The 20479-nt window shown below is 47.2% G+C and overlaps 1 protein-coding gene across 1 annotated transcript in view; it reads right to left on the reverse strand.

Moving 5' to 3' along the window:
* The window catches only part of LOC120042908 (transcription factor COE1-A-like), a 109350-nt gene that overhangs the window by 71047 nt on the left and 17824 nt on the right, over positions 1–20479 (reverse strand). Inside the window, exon 6 of the mRNA XM_038987674.1 lies at positions 19401–19469. Within this exon, the coding sequence (XP_038843602.1) occupies positions 19401–19469 (69 nt within the window). The remainder of the gene's footprint in view (positions 1–19400; positions 19470–20479) is intronic.

Genomic DNA, 20479 nt, shown 5'->3' on the forward strand with positions numbered 1-20479 from the left:
AGGAGGAGAAGGGGGAGAAGAGGGGAAGACAGGGGAAGGGGGTGAAGTGTAGAGGGGTGAGGCAGGAGGAGGATGGAGGAAGGGGACAGGGGGAAAGGGAGAGGGGGTGATAGCGACAGACAGGTGAAATTACCCTGCGTCATGGCTGGACGGACAGAGGGACAGACAGGTGATATTACCTTCCATCATGGCTGGATGGACAGAGGGACAGAGACCAAGCTGATTATCCAAGCAGAGAAAAGTCAGTCACACACACAAAGAGCTTTGGGACAAAGCTGTGTGTCTGTGTGTGTGGGTGCGTGCGTGTGTGTGTGCGGATGTGTTTGCGTGGCAGCGTGTGTGTGTGTACCCATTTCCCATCCTTCCTTTCAAGGGTTCTCAAAAAACTCCAAGACATGAAACATAAATCTCCATCTCACACACACACTCTGTCACACACTCTGTCACACACTCTGTCACACACTCACTCACACACTCTGTCACACACTCTGTCACACACTCTGTCACACACTCTGTCACACACTCACTCACACACTCTGTCACACACTCTGTCACACACTCTGTCACACACTCTGTCACACACACACTCTGTCACACACTCTGTCACACACTCTGTCACACACTCTGTCACACACTCTGTCACACACACACTCTGTCACACACTCTGTCACACACACACTCTGTCACACACACACTCTGTCACACACTCTGTCACACACTCACTCACACACTCTGTCACACACTCTGTCACACACTCTGTCACACACTCACTCACACACTCTGTCACACACTCTGTCACACACACACTCTGTCACACACTCACTCTGTCACACACTCACTCTGTCACACACTCACTCTGTCACACACTCTGTCACACACTCACTCTGTCACACACACACTCTGTCACACACTCACTCACACACTCTGTCACACACTCTGTCACACACTCTGTCACACACTCTGTCACACACTCACTCACACACTCTGTCACACACTCACTCACACACTCTGTCACACACTCTGTCACACACTCTGTCACACACTCTGTCACACACACACTCTGTCACACACTCTGTCACTGAAACACACTCCAGACAAACCAATTTACACAGCAACTTTTATTTATTTAACATACACACACAAAAGTACACACACATAAAGTATGTGCGTGTGTGTGTCCTTATTCTCCATTAGCTGCCAAACTACTGGACAGTGAAAAGTCACTTTCCACACAATGTGACAAACCATCAGTTTGATATTATAGTAACCCTGTCAGGTCTGAGATGGAAGGAAGAGGAGCTTTCATAGACCTGTCTCTAAAAACAAAGGAAGAGAGAAACCATCACTCTCCCATGTCCTACCCTAACCCGTGTCTTAGAGAGAAACCATCACTCTCCCATGTCTTACCCTTCCCCGTGTCTTAGAGAGAACCCATCACTCTCTCATGTCTTACCCTTCCTTACCCATGTCTTAGAGAGAATCCATCACTCTCTCATGTCTTACCCTTCCTTACCCGTGTCTTAGAGAGAACTCATCACTCTCCCATGTCTTACTCTTCCCCGTGTCTTAGAGAGAACACATCACTCTCCCATGTCTTACCCTTCCCCGTGTCTTAGAGAGAACACATCACTCTCCCATGTCTTACCCTTCCCCGTGTCTTAGAGAGAAACCATCACTCTCCCATGTCTTACCCTTCCCCGTGTCTTAGAGAGAAACCATCACTCTCCCATGTCTTACCCTTCTCTGTGTCTTAGAGAGAACACATCACTCTCCGATGTCTTACCCTTCCCCGTGTCTTAGAGAGAATACATCACTCTCCCATGTCTTACCCTTCTCTGTGTCTTAGAGAGAACACATCACTCTCCCATGTCTTACCCTTCTCTGTGTCTTAGAGAGAACACATCACTCTCCCATATCTTACCCTTCCCCGTGTCTTAGAGAGAACACATCACTCTCCCATGTCTTACCCTTCCCCGTGTCTTAGAGAGAACACATCACTCACCCATATCTTACCCTTCCCCGTGTCTTCGAGAGAAACCATCACTCTCCCATGTCTTACTCTTCCCCGTGTCTTAGAGAGAAACCATCACTCTCCCATGTCTTACCCTTTTCCGTGTCTTAGAGAGAAACCATCACTCTCCCATGTCTTACCCTTCCCCGTGTCTTAGAGAGAAACCATCACTCTCCCATGTCTTACTCTTCCCCGTGTCTTAGAGAGAACACATCACTCTCCCATATCTTACCCTTCCCCGTGTCTTAGAGAACTCATCACTCTCCCATGTCTTACTCTTCCCCGTGTCTTAGAGAGAAACCATCACTCTCCCATGTCTTACCCTTCCCCGTGTCTTAGAGAGAACTCATCACTCTCCCATGTCTTACCCTTCCCCGTGTCTTAGAGAGAACACTTCACTCTCCCATATCTTACCCTTCCCCGTGTCTTAGAAAGAACACATCACTCTCCCATATCTTACCCTTCCCCGTGTCTTAGAGAGAACACATCACTCTCCCATGTCTTACCCTTCCCCGTGTCTTAGAGAGAACTCATCACTCTCCCATGTCTTACCCTTCCCCGTGTCTTAGAGAGAACACTTCACTCTCCCATGTCTTACCCTTCCCCGTGTCTTAGAGAGAACTCATCACTCTCCCATGTCTTACCCTTCCCCGTGTCTTAGAGAGAACACTTCACTCTCCCATATCTTACCCTTCCCCGTGTCTTAGAAAGAACACATCACTCTCCCATATCTTACCCTTCCCCGTGTCTTAGAGAGAACTCATCACTCTCCCATATCTTACCCTTCCCCGTGTCTTAGAGAGAACACATCACTCTCCCATGTCTTACCCTTCCCCGTGTCTTAGAGAGAACTCATCACTCTCCCATATCTTACCCTTCCCCGTGTCTTAGAAAGAACACATCACTCTCCCATATCTTACCCTTCCCAGTGTCTTAGAGAGAACTCATCACTCTCCCATGTCTTACTCTTCCCCGTGTCTTAGAGAGAAACCATCACTCTCCCACGTCTTAGAGAGAACCCATCACTCTCCCATGTCTTAGAGAGAACCCATCACTCTCCCATGTCTTAGAGAGAACCAATCACTCACCTATGTCTTAAAGAGAACCAATCACTCACCTATGTCTTACACTTACCCGTTGCTTCGAGAGAACTCATCACTCTCCCATGTCTTACCCTTCTCCATGACTTACTCTTCCCCGTGTCGTAGAGATAAACCATCATTCTCTAATTTCTTACCCTTCCATGTGTCTGACAGAGAACTCATCACTCTCCCATGTCTTACCCTTCCCCGTGTCGTAGAGATAAACCATCATTCTCAAATTTCTTACCCTTCCATGTGTCTGACAGAGACCTCATCACTCTCCCACGTCTTAGAGAGAACCCATCACTCTCCTATGTCTTACCCTAACCCGTGTCTTAGAGAGAACACATCACTCTCCCATGTCTTACCCTTCCCCGTGTCTTAGAGAGAACACATCACTCTCCCATGTCTTACTCTTCCCCGTGTCTTAGAGAGAACTCATCACTCTCCTATGTCTTACCCTAACCCGTGTCTTAGAGAGAACACATCACTCTCCCATGTCTTACCCTTCCCCGTGTCTTAGAGAGAACTCATCACTCTCCCATGTCTTACCCTAACCCGTGTCTTAGAGAGAACTCATCACTCTCCCATGTCTTACCCTTCCCCGTGTCTTAGAGAGAACTCATCACTCTCCCATGTCTTACCCTAACCCGTGTCTTAGAGAGAACTCATCACTCTCCCATGTCTTACTCTTCCCCGTGACTTAGAGAGAACTCATCACTCTCCCATGTCTTACCCTAACCCGTGTCTTAGAGAGAACACATCACTCTCCCATGTCTTACCCTTCCCCGTGTCTTAGAGAGAACTCATCACTCTCCCATGTCTTACCCTAACCCGTGTCTTAGAGAGAACTCATCACTCTCCCATGTCTTACCCTTCCCCGTGTCTTAGAGAGAACTCATCACTCTCCCATGTCTTACCCTTCTCTGTGTCTTAGAGAGAACACATCACTCTCCCATGTCTTACCCTTCTCTGTGTCTTAGAGAGAACACATCACTCTCCCATGTCTTACCCTTCTCTGTGTCTTAGAGAGAACTCATCACTCTCCCATGTCTTACTCTTCCCCGTGTCTTAGAGAGAACACATCACTCTCCCATGTCTTACCCTTCTCTGTGTCTTAGAGAGAACTCATCACTCTCCCATGTCTTACTCTTCCCCGTGACTTAGAGAGAACTCATCACTCTCCCATGTCTTACCCTAACCCGTGTCTTAGAGAGAACACATCACTCTCCCATGTCTTACCCTTCCCCGTGTCTTAGAGAGAACTCATCACTCTCCCATGTCTTACCCTAACCCGTGTCTTAGAGAGAACTCATCACTCTCCCATGTCTTACCCTTCCCCGTGTCTTAGAGAGAACTCATCACTCTCCCATGTCTTACCCTTCTCTGTGTCTTAGAGAGAACACATCACTCTCCCATGTCTTACCCTTCTCTGTGTCTTAGAGAGAACACATCACTCTCCCATGTCTTACCCTTCTCTGTGTCTTAGAGAGAACACATCACTCTTCCATGTCTTACCCTTCTCTGTGTCTTAGAGAGAACTCATCACTCTCCCATGTCTTACCCTAACCCCTGTCTTAGAGAGAACCCATCACTCTCCCATGTCTTACCCTTCCCCGTGTCTTAGAGAGAACACATCACTCTCCCATGTCTTACCCTTCTCTGTGTCTTAGAGAGAACACATCACTCTCCCATGTCTTACCCTTCTCTGTGTCTTAGAGAGAACTCATCACTCTCCCATGTCTTACTCTTCCCCGTGTCTTAGAGAGAACACATCACTCTCCCATGTCTTACCCTTCTCTGTGTCTTAGAGAGAACTCATCACTCTCCCATGTCTTACCCTTCCCCGTGTCTTAGAGAGAACCCATCACTCTCCCATGTCTTACCCTTACCTGAGTCTTAGAGAGAACCCATCACTCTCCCATGTCTTACCCTTACCTGAGTCTTAGAGAGAACCCATCACTCTCCCATGTCTTACCCTTACCTGAGTCTTAGAGAGAACCCATCACTCTCCCATGTCTTACCCTTACCCATGTCTTAGAGAGAACCCATCACTCTCCCATGTCTTACCCTTCCTGTGTCTTAGAGAGAACACATCACTCTCCCATGTCTTACCCTTCTCTGTGTCTTAGAGAGAACTCATCACTCTCCCATGTCTTACTCTTCCCCGTGTCTTAGAGAGAACACATCACTCTCCCATGTCTTACCCTTCTCTGTGTCTTAGAGAGAACTCATCACTCTCCCATGTCTTACCCTTCCCCGTGTCTTAGAGAGAACACATCACTCTCCCATGTCTTACCCTTCTCTGTGTCTTAGAGAGAACCCATCTCTCTCCCATGTCTTACCCTAACCCCTGTCTTAGAGAGAACCCATCACTCTCCCATGTCTTACCCTTCCCCGTGTCTTAGAGAGAACACATCACTCTCCCATGTCTTACCCTTCTCTGTGTCTTAGAGAGAACTCATCACTCTCCCATGTCTTACCCTTCTCTGTGTCTTAGAGAGAACTCATCACTCTCCCATGTCTTACTCTTCCCCGTGTCTTAGAGAGAACACATCACTCTCCCATGTCTTACCCTTCTCTGTGTCTTAGAGAGAACACATCACTCTCCCATGTCTTACCCTTCTCTGTGTCTTAGAGAGAACACATCACTCTCCCATGTCTTACCCTTCTCTGTGTCTTAGAGAGAACACATCACTCTCCCATGTCTTACCCTTCCCCGTGTCTTAGAGAGAACTCATCACTCTCCCATGTCTTACCCTTCTCTGTGTCTTAGAGAGAACACATCACTCTCCCATGTCTTACCCTTCTCTGTGTCTTAGAGAGAACACATCACTCTCCCATGTCTTACCCTTCTCTGTGTCTTAGAGAGAACACATCACTCTCCCATGTCTTACCCTTCTCTGTGTCTTAGAGAGAACACATCACTCTCCCATGTCTTACCCTTCTCTGTGTCTTAGAGAGAACACATCACTCTCCCATGTCTTACCCTTCTCTGTGTCTTAGAGAGAACACATCACTCTCCCATGTCTTACTCTTCCCCGTGTCTTAGAGAGAACCCATCACTCTCCCATGTCTTACCCTTACCTGTGTCTTAGAGAGAACCCATCACTCTCCCATGTCTTACCCTTCCCCGTGTCTTAGAGAGAACTCATCACTCTCCCATGTCTTACCCTTCTCTGTGTCTTAGAGAGAACACATCACTCTCCCATGTCTTACTCTTCCCCGTGTCTTAGAGAGAACCCATCACTCTCCCATGTCTTACCCTTCTCTGTGTCTTAGAGAGAACACATCACTCTCCCATGTCTTACCCTTCCCCGTGTCTTAGAGAGAACTCATCACTCTCCCATGTCTTACCCTTCTCTGTGTCTTAGAGAGAACACATCACTCTCCCATGTCTTACGCTTCTCTGTGTCTTAGAGAGAACTCATCACTCTCCCATGTCTTACCCTTCTCTGTGTCTTAGAGAGAACTCATCACTCTCCCATGTCTTACCCTTCTCTGTGTCTTAGAGAGAAACCATCTCTTGCCTTTTGCTCTGTGATGTTGCACTAAAATAACGGCATGAGACCGAGACAGCATTCTGTTTAGCAAGATGTCTACTGACCACCAGTCTAGGACAGAAGTAAAGAGAGAGGGAGGGTTAACTTTGGGAGAGAGAAGGAGGAGAGAGAAGGAGAAGGTGGAAATAGAGAGGAGAGAGAGGAGAAAATATTTATAAGCTGATTTGTGACAAAGAGGAGCAGAACAGAACACCTATCTCAGGTTGGCCTGGTTTCATAATAGTCCCAGTTGGTGTTATATAGAACGTTGCGGCCCCGCCCGCCTGTGGGGAAACAACCTGTGGTTACCTTGGATACCCAATTGTCTCACAGCAAAAACACAATTTTCTTGTTTTAGTCCAAACCACATTTAAGAAAAGTACATGTCTAAATATTACATTTCAACAAGCTCCCGAGCGTTCTCACTACCTAGAAAAAACAAATATATTAGGGCTTCCCTCATGCCACTTTTCATGATGGTACTAACCTTAGCTACGAGTGCTAGCTAGCTACCAACCAGAACATTAAGCTAGCCAACAACACATACAAAAGGACAAGAAATCTACAAGTACTGAGTGGAGTTTAAAACGGACTATACTAAACAAGGTAAATGTCTTACCTGTGATTAAATGTACATTATAAACTGGTTGGTTCGAGCCCTGAATGCTGATTGGCTGAAAGCCGTGGTATATCAGACCGTATACCATGGGTATGACAAAACATTTATTTTTTCTGCTCTAATTTTGTTGGTAACCAGTGTATAATAGCAATAAGGCACCTTGGGGGTTTGTGATATATCGTCAACATACCACGGCTAAGAGCTGTGTCCTAAGAACAGCCCTTAGCCGTGGTATATTGGCCATATACCATACCCCCTCTGGACTTATTGCTTAATTGAACAACACAGTCGCTTTTTGACATGTTTTGTTATTTCTGTATAACAAAGAAAATCGGCAACGCAGTTGGCTCTTCTACGACGGGTGTCAACGGGGGTCAACGGGGGTCAACGGGAAAGAATGTTTGTTTTCCCCAATGTGTGGGCGTGGTCAAGGGCAATTCCTTATTATTAAGTGAATATCGACTCAGAGTATGAGCTTGATTCTCATCTCACAGGGGATCCAACCGTGTATATCAACATCCTCTACACACACAGGTCTAAAGGGAGCTAATTAGTGGTACCAGTGTTGATCAACGCTGTAAGCCAATCCACTGCTTCGACACTAATTACATGTTGTTGGGTTTTAGCTCAGGTTTTCAGGTCAGTAGTCTTACTACACTGGGCGCTACCAGTGATAGGAGTAGCATGGAGTGAAAGGGAGAACTCAATTTCAATTTAAGGGGCTTTATTGGCATGGGAAACGTGAAATATAACATTAACATAAGTATTCAGACCCTTTACTCAGTACTTTGTTGAAGCACCTTTGTCAGCGATTACAGCCTTGAGTCTTCTTGGGTATGATGCTACAAGCTTTGCACACCTGATTTGGTGACAGTCTCCCATTCTTCTCTGCAGATCCTCTCAAGCTCTGTCAGGTTGGATGGGGAGGGTCGCTGCACAGCTATTTTCAGGTCTCTCCAGAGATGTTAGATCGGGTTCAAAGTCCGGGAGACTTGTCCTGAAGCCACTCCTGCGTTGTCTTGGCTGTGTGCTTAGGGTCGTTGTCCTGTTGGAAGGTGAACCATAGGCCCAGTCTGAGGTCTTGAGTGCTCTGGAGCAGGTTTTCATCAAGGATCTCTCTGTACTTAGAGCCGTTCATCTTTCCCTCAATCCTGACTAGTCTCCCAGTCTCTCCCGCTGAAAAACATCCCCACAGCATGATGCTGCCACCACCGCGCTTCACCGTAGGGATGGTGCCAGGTTTCCTCCAGATGTGACGCTTGACATTCAGGCCAAAAAGTTCAATATTGGTTTCATCAGACCAGACAATCTTGTTTCTCATGGTCTGGGAGTCTTTAGGTGTCTTTTGGCAAACTTCAAGCGGGCTGTAATGTGCCTTTTTCTGAGGAGTGGATTCCATCTGGCCACTCTACCATAAAGGCCTGATTGGTGGAGTGCTGCAGAGATGGTTGTCCTTCTGGAAGGTTCTCCCATCTCCAGAGAGGAACTTTGGAGCTCTGTCAGAGTGACCATCAGGTTCTTGGTCACGTCCCTGACCAAGGCCCTTCTCCGCCGATTGCTCAGTTTGGCCGGGCGGCCAGCTTTAGGAAGAGTCTTGGTGGTTCCAAACTTCTTCCATTTAAGAATGATGGAGGCCACTGTGTTCTTGCTCTGGTCTGATACACCCTTCATTCCCAGCTCTGCTCTGGCCTGATACACTCCTTCATTCTCCAGCTCTGCTCTGGTCTGATACACCCCTTCATTCTCCAGCTCTGCTCTGGCCTGATACACCCCTTCATTCTCCAGCTCTGCTCTGGTCTGATACACCCCTTCATTCTCCAGCTCTGCTCTGGCCTGATACACCCCTTCATTCTCCAGCTCTGCTCTGGCCTGATACACCCCTTCATTCTCCAGCTCTGCTCTGGCCTGATACACTCCTTCATTCTCCAGCTCTGCTCTGGCCTGATACACCCCTTCATTCTCCAGCTCTGCTCTGGCCTGATACACCCCTTCATTCTCCAGCTCTGCTCTGGCCTGATACACCCCTTCATTCTCCAGCTCTGCTCTGGCCTGATACACCCCTTCATTCTCCAGCTCTGCTCTGGCCTGATACACCCCTTCATTCTCCAGCTCTGCTCTGGCCTGATACACTCCTTCATTCTCCAGCTCTGCTCTGGCCTGATACACTCCTTCATTCTCCAGCTCTGCTCTAGCCTGATACACCCCTTCATTCTCCAGCTCTGCTCTGGCCTGATACACTCCTTCATTCTCCAGCTCTGCTCTGGCCTGATACACTCCTTCATTCTCCAGCTCTGCTCTGGCCTGATACACCCCTTCATTCTCCAGCTCTGCTCTGGCCTGATACACCCCTTCATTCTCCAGCTCTGCTCTGGCCTGATACACCCCTTCATTCTCCAGCTCTGCTCTGGCCTGATACACCCCTTCATTCTCCAGCTCTGCTCTGGCCTGATACACCCCTTCATTCTCCAGCTCTGCTCTGGTCTGATACACCCCTTCATTCTCCAGCTCTGCTCTGGCCTGATACACCCCTTCATTCTCCAGCTCTGCTCTGGCCTGATACACCCCTTCATTCTCCAGCTCTGCTCTGGCCTGATACACCCCTTCATTCTCCAGCTCTGCTCTGGTCTGATACACCCCTTCATTCTCCAGCTCTGCTCTGGCCTGATACACCCCTTCATTCTCCAGCTCTGCTCTGGCCTGATACACCCCTTCATTCTCCAGCTCTGCTCTGGCCTGATACACTCCTTCATTCTCCAGCTCTGCTCTGGCCTGATACACCCCTTCATTCTCCAGCTCTGCTCTGGCCTGATACACCCCTTCATTCTCCAGCTCTGCTCTGGCCTGATACACCCCTTCATTCTCCAGCTCTGCTCTGGCCTGATACACCCCTTCATTCTCCAGCTCTGCTCTGGCCTGATACACCCCTTCATTCTCCAGCTCTGCTCTGGCCTGATACACCCCTTCATTCTCCAGCTCTGCTCTGGCCTGATACACTCCTTCATTCTCCAGCTCTGCTCTGGCCTGATACACTCCTTCATTCTCCAGCTCTGCTCTGGCCTGATACACCCCTTCATTCTCCAGCTCTGCTCTGGCCTGATACACTCCTTCATTCTCCAGCTCTGCTCTGGCCTGATACACTCCTTCATTCTCCAGCTCTGCTCTGGCCTGATACACCCCTTCATTCTCCAGCTCTGCTCTGGCCTGATACACCCCTTCATTCTCCAGCTCTGCTCTGGCCTGATACACCCCTTCATTCTCCAGCTCTGCTCTGGCCTGATACACCCCTTCATTCTCCAGCTCTGCTCTGGCCTGATACACCCCTTCATTCTCCAGCTCTGCTCTGGCCTGATACACCCCTTCATTCTCCAGCTCTGCTCTGGCCTGATACACCCCTTCATTCTCCAGCTCTGCTCTGGCCTGATACACTCCTTCATTCTCCAGCTCTGCTCTGGCCTGATACACTCCTTCATTCTCCAGCTCTGCTCTGGCCTGATACACCCCTTCATTCTCCAGCTCTGCTCTGGCCTGATACACTCCTTCATTCTCCAGCTCTGCTCTGGCCTGATACACCCCTTCATTCTCCAGCTCTGCTCTGGCCTGATACACCCCTTCATTCTCCAGCTCTGCTCTGGCCTGATACACCCCTTCATTCTCCAGCTCTGCTCTGGCCTGATACACCCCTTCATTCTCCAGCTCTGCTCTGGCCTGATACACCCCTTCATTCTCCAGCTCTGCTCTGGCCTGATACACCCCTTCATTCTCCAGCTCTGCTCTGGCCTGATACACCCCTTCATTCCCAACACACAACACAAACAAAATAAAGGGTGAGAGGTCAAATGAAAGTGTAAGAACAATGACTAAATAGTAGATTTCAGAGAAGAGAAGAGTTTTACTTGAAAATCATGAGTTATACAGTATTACAAAAAAGAGAGTGAAAGAAGGAGAGAGAGAGAGAGGTGGACTGTGGTGTTTTAAAAAGCCTCGACGTCCCAACTCTCACCTGTCAATCACAACTCTCCTCCTCAGTCCCCTGGGGCTGGGTGCAGACTAAACACATGCAGAGAATTGTGTGTGTGTGTGTGTGTGTGTGTGTGTGTGTGTGTGTGTGTGTGTGTGTGTGTGTGTGTGTGTGTGTGTGTGTGTGTGTGTGTGTGTGTGTGTGTGTGTGTGTGTGTACGCAGGTCAGTGCTGTGAAGCGACCACCACCTTAGGGAAGGTCTGTCTGCATAACAATGAGCCGGGATGGAGGGAGAGAGAGAGGGGGAGGGAAGGAAGGAAGCGAGACAGGGATGGAGGGTGAGAGGAAGGAAGAGAGAGAGGGAGGGAGAGATTGGGCCCTCTGGAACAGGAAGGTGCTAGTGATGACATCACTTTGCCCGGGAGGAGCACTTCCTGTCTGACATTCTTCATTGAAGACACTCACACACTTGCCAGAAAACCTCCATCAACACACACACAAGGACAATGTGCACCCTTCTTATTATTACCCCAGTGTCAGGGAGTAAAGTGGGCCACACACGTTCCCCTGGGGAAGAAATAGAGAGGCGCACAGGAGTGTCACCTTTCAGCTGCACTGACAGCCCTGCCTGAAGACTGAGACTTACCCTCATATACCAACACAAAACACAAGTGCGCACACACAGACACACACACACAGACACACACACACAGACACACACACACATCATAAAACAGCTCAGCCCAAAGCTGCAGTTTACAGGATTTCTTACCAATCAGAGCAAAGACAATTCCTTTTGATTTAGTGTGTGTGTGTGTGTGTGTGTGTGTGTGTGTGTGTGTGTGTGTGTGTGTGTATGTGTGTGTGTGTGTGTGTGTGTGTGTGTGTGTGTGTGTGTGTGTGTGTGTGTGTGTGTGTGTGTGTGTATGTGCATGTGTGTGCGTGTGTGCGTATTGTCTACGTATTGTGTGTTTTAATGAAGCAATGACCAGTATTATAACTGATGAAATGCTGTAATGCTGATAGCTGTACTGCTATCACTGTGGCTGGGTTAGTAGGGGGATCTATACCTGGCTCGGGTTTGTGTGTGTGTGTGTGTGTGTGTGCACGCGAGTGTGTGTGTGTGTGTTTGCAGCCACTGTTCTGCTCCAGTGAAGTGGAAGGCCTCACCTCAGCGCTCTGAGACAGCTGCACCCCAACACCACAGGGTCAGCCTGCCCATCAGTGTGTGTGTGTGTGTTTGTTCATCTCTTTAGCTCATGCATAGGGGCTTACCCCTGTCATCCCAGAATTTTGATTGAGCCTAGTTGTCAGCATATTAAGCCTTCACACACATTTAATTCTATAGTGAAACTCTGATCTGATCAGTAGATTAATTAAGTTACTGTATGTGCTGTGTTGGGCTGAATTCCACCAACCTGGACTCATGGGTAGACGTAACATAGTAAATGTAAATCCGGGACGCTCCAATTAGTATGAGATGTTACGTTTCATATGGTATGTATTCATTTGTAAATGTCCATCATCCATTTCATATGACATGTTACAAATTCGCAAAACTTATGATAAGTTACGAATTCCAATTTGTTTTGGCTAACGTTAGCTAGGCTAGGGATTAGGGTTAGGGGTTAAGGTTAGGGTTAAGGTTAGGATTTAGGTTAAAGGGTTGAGGTTAGGGTTAGCATTAGGGGAATGATTAGCTAACATGCTAAGTAGTTGCAAAGTAGCTAAAAAGTAGAAATTTGTTGAAAATTTGCAAATTAGCTAAAATGGTCCATGATGAGATTTGAACACTCAACCTTTGGGTTGCTAGACATTCACGTTACATGCCTACCCATCCATCACCCTACTTTAATTTTTCATTTTGGGCCTTAAGTAACTTTCTGTGTTACATAATCATACAACACGTTACATATCATACTAATGTTACGTCTAGTCATGAGACCAGGTTGGCTGGGCTGTGTTGGGCTGTGCTGTGCTGTTGGCCTACTAGGCTGAGGCTCAGGTGTGAGGGTAGCATTGGCTAACATCAAATTAGGACATGGAAAAACACACACCTCCTGGATTAGAAAATAGGTCAGGTGAAAAAAGAGAGAAGGAGAGATAAAGAAAAAGGAGAGATGGATAGAGTGAGAAAGAAGGAGAGAGAGAGAAAAAGGAGAGATGGATAGAGTGAGAAAGAAGGAGAGAGAGAAAATTGAGGAGGATCTACTTGCTCATTTTGCAGCACTACATTCTTAGCAGTTGTAGTAGCCTATTCAGCATTTCCACAAACAAGTTAACAAATTACACTGAACACCTTCCTTCTAAGGCACTGCATCTCAATGCTTGAGGCGTCACTACAGACACCCTGGTTTGAATCCAGGCTGTATCACAACTGGCCGTGATTGTGAGTCCCATAGGGCGGCACACAATTGGCCCAGTGTCGCCGCCCGGGTTTGGCCGGTGTAGGCCGTCATTGTAAATATGAATTTGTTCTTAACTGACTTGCCTAGTTAAATAAACATTTAAAGTTGGCTGGATAGGACAATGGGTGGTGGACCATTCTTGATACACATGGGCAACTGTTTAGTTAAACTCCCAGAAGCGTTGTAGTTCTTGACACAAATCACCATACCCCGTTCAAAGGAACTTACATTTTTTGTTCACTCTGAATGGCACACATACACAATCCATGTCTCAATTGTATCAAGTTTAAAAATCCTTCTTAACCTGTCTCCTCCCCGTCATCTACACTGATTGAAGTGGATTTTAACAAGTGACATCCATAAGTGATTACAGCTTTAACTTGGATTCACCTGGTCAGTCTTTGTCATTGAAAGAGACTCAATTATACAACTTCAACTTCCCCTTGAAACACTATTAGAACCACCTGTCCTACGCTGAACAACAGCCTCTCTCCTGTCCTCTATCTCCTCTCTCCTGTCCTCTATCTCATCTCTCCTGTCCTCTATCTCCTCTCTCCTGTCTTCTATCTCATCTCTCCTGTCTTCTATCTCATCTCTCCTGTCCTCTATCTCCTCTCTCCTGTCTTCTATCTCCTCTCTCCTGTCTTCTATCTCATCTCTCCTGTCTTCTATCTCATCTCTCCTGTCCTCTATCTCCTCTCTCCTGTCCTCTATCTCCTCTCTTCTATCTCATCTCTCCTGTCTTCTATCTCCTCTCTCCTGTCTTCTATCTCATCTCTCCTGTCTTCTATCTCATCTCTCCTGTCCTCTATCTCCTCTCTCCTGTCCTCTATCTCCTCTCTTCTATCTCATCTCTCCTGTCTTCTATCTCATCTCTCCTGTCCTCTATCTCCTCTCTCCTGTCCTCTATCTCCTCTCTCCTGTCCTCTATCTCTCTTCTCTTCTATCTCATCTCTCTTCTCTTCTATCTCCTCTCTCCTGTCCTCTATCTCATCTCTCCTGTCCTCTATCTCCTCTCTCCTGTCCTCTATCTCCTCTCTCCTGTCCTCTATCTCTCTTCTCTTCTATCTCATCTCTCTTCTCTTCTATCTCCTCTCTCCTGTCCTCTATCTCATCTCTCCTGTCTTCTATCTCCTCTCTCCTGTCCTCTATCTCATCTCTCCTGTTCTCTATCTCCTCTCTCCTGTCCTCTATCTCTCTTCTCTTCTATCTCATCTCTCTTCTCTTCTATCTCCTCTCTCCTGTCCTCTATCTCATCTCTCCTGTCTTCTATCTCCTCTCTCCTGTCCTCTATCTCATCTCTCCTGTTCTCTATCTCCTCTCTCCTGTCCTCTATCTCCTCTCTCCTGTCTTCTATCTCCTCTCTCCTGTCCTCTATCTCCTCTCTCCTGTCCTCTATCTCCTCTCTCCTGTCCTCTATCTCCTCTCTCCTGTCTTCTATCTCTCTTCTCTTCTATCTCATCTCTCTTCTCTTCTATCTCCTCTCTCCTGTCCTCTATCTCCTCTCTCCTGTCCTCTATCTCATCTCTCCTGTCCTCTATCTCCTCTCTCCTGTCCTCTATCTCTCTTCTCTTCTATCTCATCTCTCTTCTCTTCTATCTCCTCTCTCCTGTCCTCTATCTCATCTCTCCTGTCTTCTATCTCCTCTCTCCTGTCCTCTATCTCATCTCTCCTGTTCTCTATCTCCTCTCTCCTGTCCTCTATCTCCTCTCTCCTGTCTTCTATCTCCTCTCTCCTGTCCTCTATCTCCTCTCTCCTGTCCTCTATCTCCTCTCTCCTGTCCTCTATCTCCTCTCTCCTGTCTTCTATCTCTCTTCTCTTCTATCTCATCTCTCTTCTCTTCTATCTCCTCTCTCCTGTCCTCTATCTCCTCTCTCCTGTCTTCTATCTCCTCTCTCCTGTCCTCTATCTCCTCTCTCCTGTCCTCTATCTCATCTCTCCTGTCCTCTATCTCCTCTCTCCTGTCTTCTATCTCCTCTCTCCTGTCTTCTATCTCATCTCTCCTGTCTTCTATCTCATCTCTCCTGTCCTCTATCTCCTCTCTCCTGTCCTCTATCTCCTCTCTTCTATCTCATCTCTCCTGTCTTCTATCTCATCTCTCCTGTCCTCTATCTCCTCTCTCCTGTCCTCTATCTCCTCTCTCCTGTCCTCTATCTCTCTTCTCTTCTATCTCATCTCTCTTCTCTTCTATCTCCTCTCTCCTGTCCTCTATCTCATCTCTCCTGTCCTCTATCTCCTCTCTCCTGTCCTCTATCTCCTCTCTCCTGTCCTCTATCTCTCTTCTCTTCTATCTCATCTCTCTTCTCTTCTATCTCCTCTCTCCTGTCCTCTATCTCATCTCTCCTGTCTTCTATCTCCTCTCTCCTGTCCTCTATCTCATCTCTCCTGTTCTCCATCTCCTCTCTCCTGTCCTCTATCTCTCTTCTCTTCTATCTCATCTCTCTTCTCTTCTATCTCCTCTCTCCTGTCCTCTATCTCATCTCTCCTGTCTTCTATCTCCTCTCTCCTGTCCTCTATCTCATCTCTCCTGTTCTCTATCTCATCTCTCCTGTCTTCTATCTCTCTCCTGTCCTCTATCTCCTCTCTCCTGTCTTCTATCTCTCTTCTCTTCTATCTCCTCTCTCCTGTCTTCGATCTCTCTTCTCTTCTATCTCCTCTCTCCTGTCTTCTATCTCATCTCTCCTGTCTTCTATCTCATCTCTCTTCTCTTCTATCTCATCTCTCCTGTCTTCTATCTCCTCTCTCCTGTCTTCTATCTCCTCTCTCCTGTCCTCTATCTCCTCTCTCCTGTCCTCTATCTCCTCTCTCCTGTCCTCTATCTCCTCTCTCCTGTCTTCTATCTCTCTTCTCTTCTATCTCATCTCTCTTCTCTTCTATCTCCTCTCTCCTGTCCTCTATCTCCTCTCTCCTGTCCTCTATCTCATCTCTCCTGTCCTCTATCTCCTCTCTCCTGTCCTCTATCTCTCTTCTCTTCTATCTCATCTCTCTTCTCTTCTATCTCCTCTCTCCTGTCCTCTATCTCATCTCTCCTGTCTTCTATCTCCTCTCTCCTGTCCTCTATCTCATCTCTCCTGTTCTCTATCTCCTCTCTCCTGTCCTCTATCTCCTCTCTCCTGTCTTCTATCTCCTCTCTCCTGTCCTCTATCTCCTCTCTCCTGTCCTCTATCTCCTCTCTCCTGTCCTCTATCTCCTCTCTCCTGTCTTCTATCTCTCTTCTCTTCTATCTCATCTCTCTTCTCTTCTATCTCCTCTCTCCTGTCCTCTATCTCCTCTCTCCTGTCTTCTATCTCCTCTCTCCTGTCCTCTATCTCCTCTCTCCTGTCCTCTATCTCATCTCTCCTGTCCTCTATCTCCTCTCTCCTGTCCTCTATCTCTCTTCTCTTCTATCTCATCTCTCTTCTCTTCTATCTCCTCTCTCCTGTCCTCTATCTCATCTCTCCTGTCTTCTATCTCCTCTCTCCTGTCCTCTATCTCATCTCTCCTGTTCTCTATCTCCTCTCTCCTGTCCTCTATCTCCTCTCTCCTGTCTTCTATCTCCTCTCTCCTGTCCTCTATCTCCTCTCTCCTGTCCTCTATCTCCTCTCTCCTGTCCTCTATCTCCTCTCTCCTGTCTTCTATCTCTCTTCTCTTCTATCTCATCTCTCTTCTCTTCTATCTCCTCTCTCCTGTCCTCTATCTCCTCTCTCCTGTCTTCTATCTCCTCTCCCCTGTCCTCTATCTCCTCTCTCCTGTCCTCTATCTCATCTCTCCTGTCCTCTATCTCCTCTCTCCTGTCCTCTATCTCTCTTCTCTTCTATATCATCTCTCTTCTCTTCTATCTCCTCTCTCCTGTCCTCTATCTCATCTCTCCTGTCTTCTATCTCCTCTCTCCTGTCCTCTATCTCATCTCTCCTGTTCTCTATCTCCTCTCTCCTGTCCTCTATCTCCTCTCTCCTGTCCTCTATCTCCTCTCTCCTGTCCTCTATCTCCTCTCTCCTGTCCTCTATCTCCTCTCTCCTGTCTTCTATCTCCTCTCTCCTGTCTTCTATCTCATCTCTCCTGTCCTCTATCTCCTCTCTCCTGTCCTCTATCTCCTCTCTCCTGTCCTCTATCTCTCTCCTGTCCTCTATCTCCTCTCTCCTGTCCTCTATCTCATCTCTCCTGTCCTCTATCTCATCTCTCCTGTCTTCTATCTCCTCTCTCCTGTCCTCTATCTCTCTTCTCTTCTATCTCATCTCTCCTGTCCTCTATCTCATCTCTCCTGTCTTCTATCTCCTCTCTCCTGTCTTCTATCTCATCTCTCCTGTCTTCTATCTCATCTCTCCTGTCCTCTATCTCCTCTCTCCTGTTCTCTATCTCTCTTCTCTTCTATCTCATCTCTCCTGTCCTCTATCTCCTCTCTCCTGTTCTCTATCTCCTCTCTCCTGTTCTCTATCTCCTCTCTCCTGTTCTCTATCTCATCTCTCCTGTCTTCTATCTCTCTCCTGTCCTCTATCTCCTCTCTCCTGTCTTCTATCTCTCTTCTCTTCTATCTCCTCTCTCCTGTCTTCTATCTCTCTTCTCTTCTATCTCCTCTCTCCTGTCTTCTATCTCATCTCTCCTGTCTTCTATCTCATCTCTCTTCTCTTCTATCTCATCTCTCCTGTCTTCTATCTCCTCTCTCCTGTCCTCTATCTCCTCTCTCCAGTTTTCTATCTCTCTTCTCTTCTCTTCTATCTCATCTCGCCTGTCCTCTATCTCATCTCGCCTGTCTTCTATCTCATCTCTCCTGTCCTCTATCTCATCTCTCCAGTCTTCTATCTCTCTTCTCTTCTATCTCATCTCGCCTGTCTTCTATCTCATCTCTCCTGTCCTCTATCTCCTCTCTCCTGTCTTCTATCTCTCTTCTATCTCATCTCTCATCTCTCTCGTCTTTCTCTCTCCTCTCTTCACTCTTCTCTATTCTCTCTCTCATCTCTCTCCTCTTTCTCTCTCCTCCTCTGGTGTTATTTAGTTTGTTAAACAAGAGTTGGTCAGCTATCAGCTGTTTCAAATTAAATCAAATTGTATTTGTCACATGCGCTGAATACAACAGGTGTAGTCTTTACCGTGAAATGCTTACTTACGAGCCCTTTCCCAAAGATGCAGAGTTAAAAAGTAAGAACAATATGCTAAATAAAAAAAGGAAATAGGAACACAATAAAATAACAATAATTCACAATAACAATGAATAACTATAAATAATAATAATTCCCAGACGTTTTACAGGATAATGAGCCAGGCATACACACACACACACACACACACACACACACACACACACACACACACACACACACACACACACACACACACACACACACACACACACACACACACACACACACACACACACACACACACACACTTCTGGAAGAGTAATGGGAGTGATTGTCTAATTAGCGTGGTCTCGTTAAGAGTAATTTTTGAGAAACAGGTCACTGCAGCAAAACCACAGGAAGGAGGACATTAAGCAAAGTCAACTAATGAGGGAGTTACTGTATGGGATTGTTAGGAGGTCTGATAAAGGTACTGTATGGGATTGTTAGGAGGACTGATACAGGTACAGTATGAGCTGGAGGTTCAGGTTGTTTCACTGAGACAACTCAACATAACAACCAAGACTTGACAGAAGCAACCCTGAGCTGCTCAATGCTTCTCACACACCCACACACTCTCACACCCTGGCATACCTTCCTCCTCTGTACACATCGCAGCACAGTGGTGTACACAAGTACATCACCATGACAACTGGGACAGGTGAGAGGGGGGAGCCTGCTTACCTGTCAATGATGACGGGGTCAGAGGGTGTCTCGTTTCTGTTGCCACAACTCTTCTTATCACAACACCGACTGAGAGGGAGAGAGAGAAAGAGGGAGACAGAGAGATAGGGAGAGAGAGAGATAGGAAGAGAGAGGTGAAAGAGAGATGGAGAGAAATAAACATAGACGGAGATAGATAGAGAGCGAGAGTGAGAGAGAGAGGAGAGAGATAAGAAGAGGGGCGAGAGAGTGAAAGATAGGGAGAGGGGAGAGAGAGTGAGAGATGGGGTGAGAGAGTGAGAGAGAGTGAGACGAATAACATTGGACACTTTATGGAACACAAAGCCTTCACTCTCATCCTGGAAAATCCAAGGCCTGAGGTAATCTGCCTTTGGTCTAAAGAGCAGGAACCTGGACTTCACCAAAGAAATCAGAAATACAGACATTGTCATTCTACAAGAAAAATGGTATAGAGGAGATGGACCCACTGGTTGCCCCCTAGGTCACAGAGAGCTGGGAAGGGACTCAGGGGATATGCTAATTTGGTATAGAGCAGTCCTAACTCACTCTATTAAATTAATCAAAACAGGAACATTTTATATTTGGCTATAAATTACAAAGGGAATTATCTCAACAGAGAAAAATGTCCTCCTGTGTGCTATTTATATCCCCCCACTAGAATGCCCATACGTTAATGAAGACAGCTTCTGCATCCTGGAGGGGGAAATCAATAATTTCCAGGCCCAGGGACATGCACTAGTCTGTGGTGACCTAAATGCCAGAACTGGACAAGAACCTGACACCCTCAGCACACAGGGAGACAAACACCTACCTGGAGGTGACATCATTCCCTCCCCCATATGCCCCCCTAAGCACAACTATGACAACATAAACAACAAAAACGTGTCACAAATCCTGCAGGTCTGTCGCACGCTGGGTGTGTACATAGTCAATGGTAGGCTTCAAGGGGACTCCTATGGTAGTGACACCTATAGCTCATCTCTTGGCAGTAGTACTGTAGACTACTTTATCACTGACCTCAACCCATAGTCTCAGAGCATTCACAGTCAGCCCACTGACACCCCTATCAGATCACAGCA

This window comes from Salvelinus namaycush, unplaced genomic scaffold (genome assembly GCF_016432855.1).
Source record: "Salvelinus namaycush isolate Seneca unplaced genomic scaffold, SaNama_1.0 Scaffold80, whole genome shotgun sequence".
Lineage (NCBI taxonomy): Eukaryota > Metazoa > Chordata > Actinopteri > Salmoniformes > Salmonidae > Salvelinus > Salvelinus namaycush.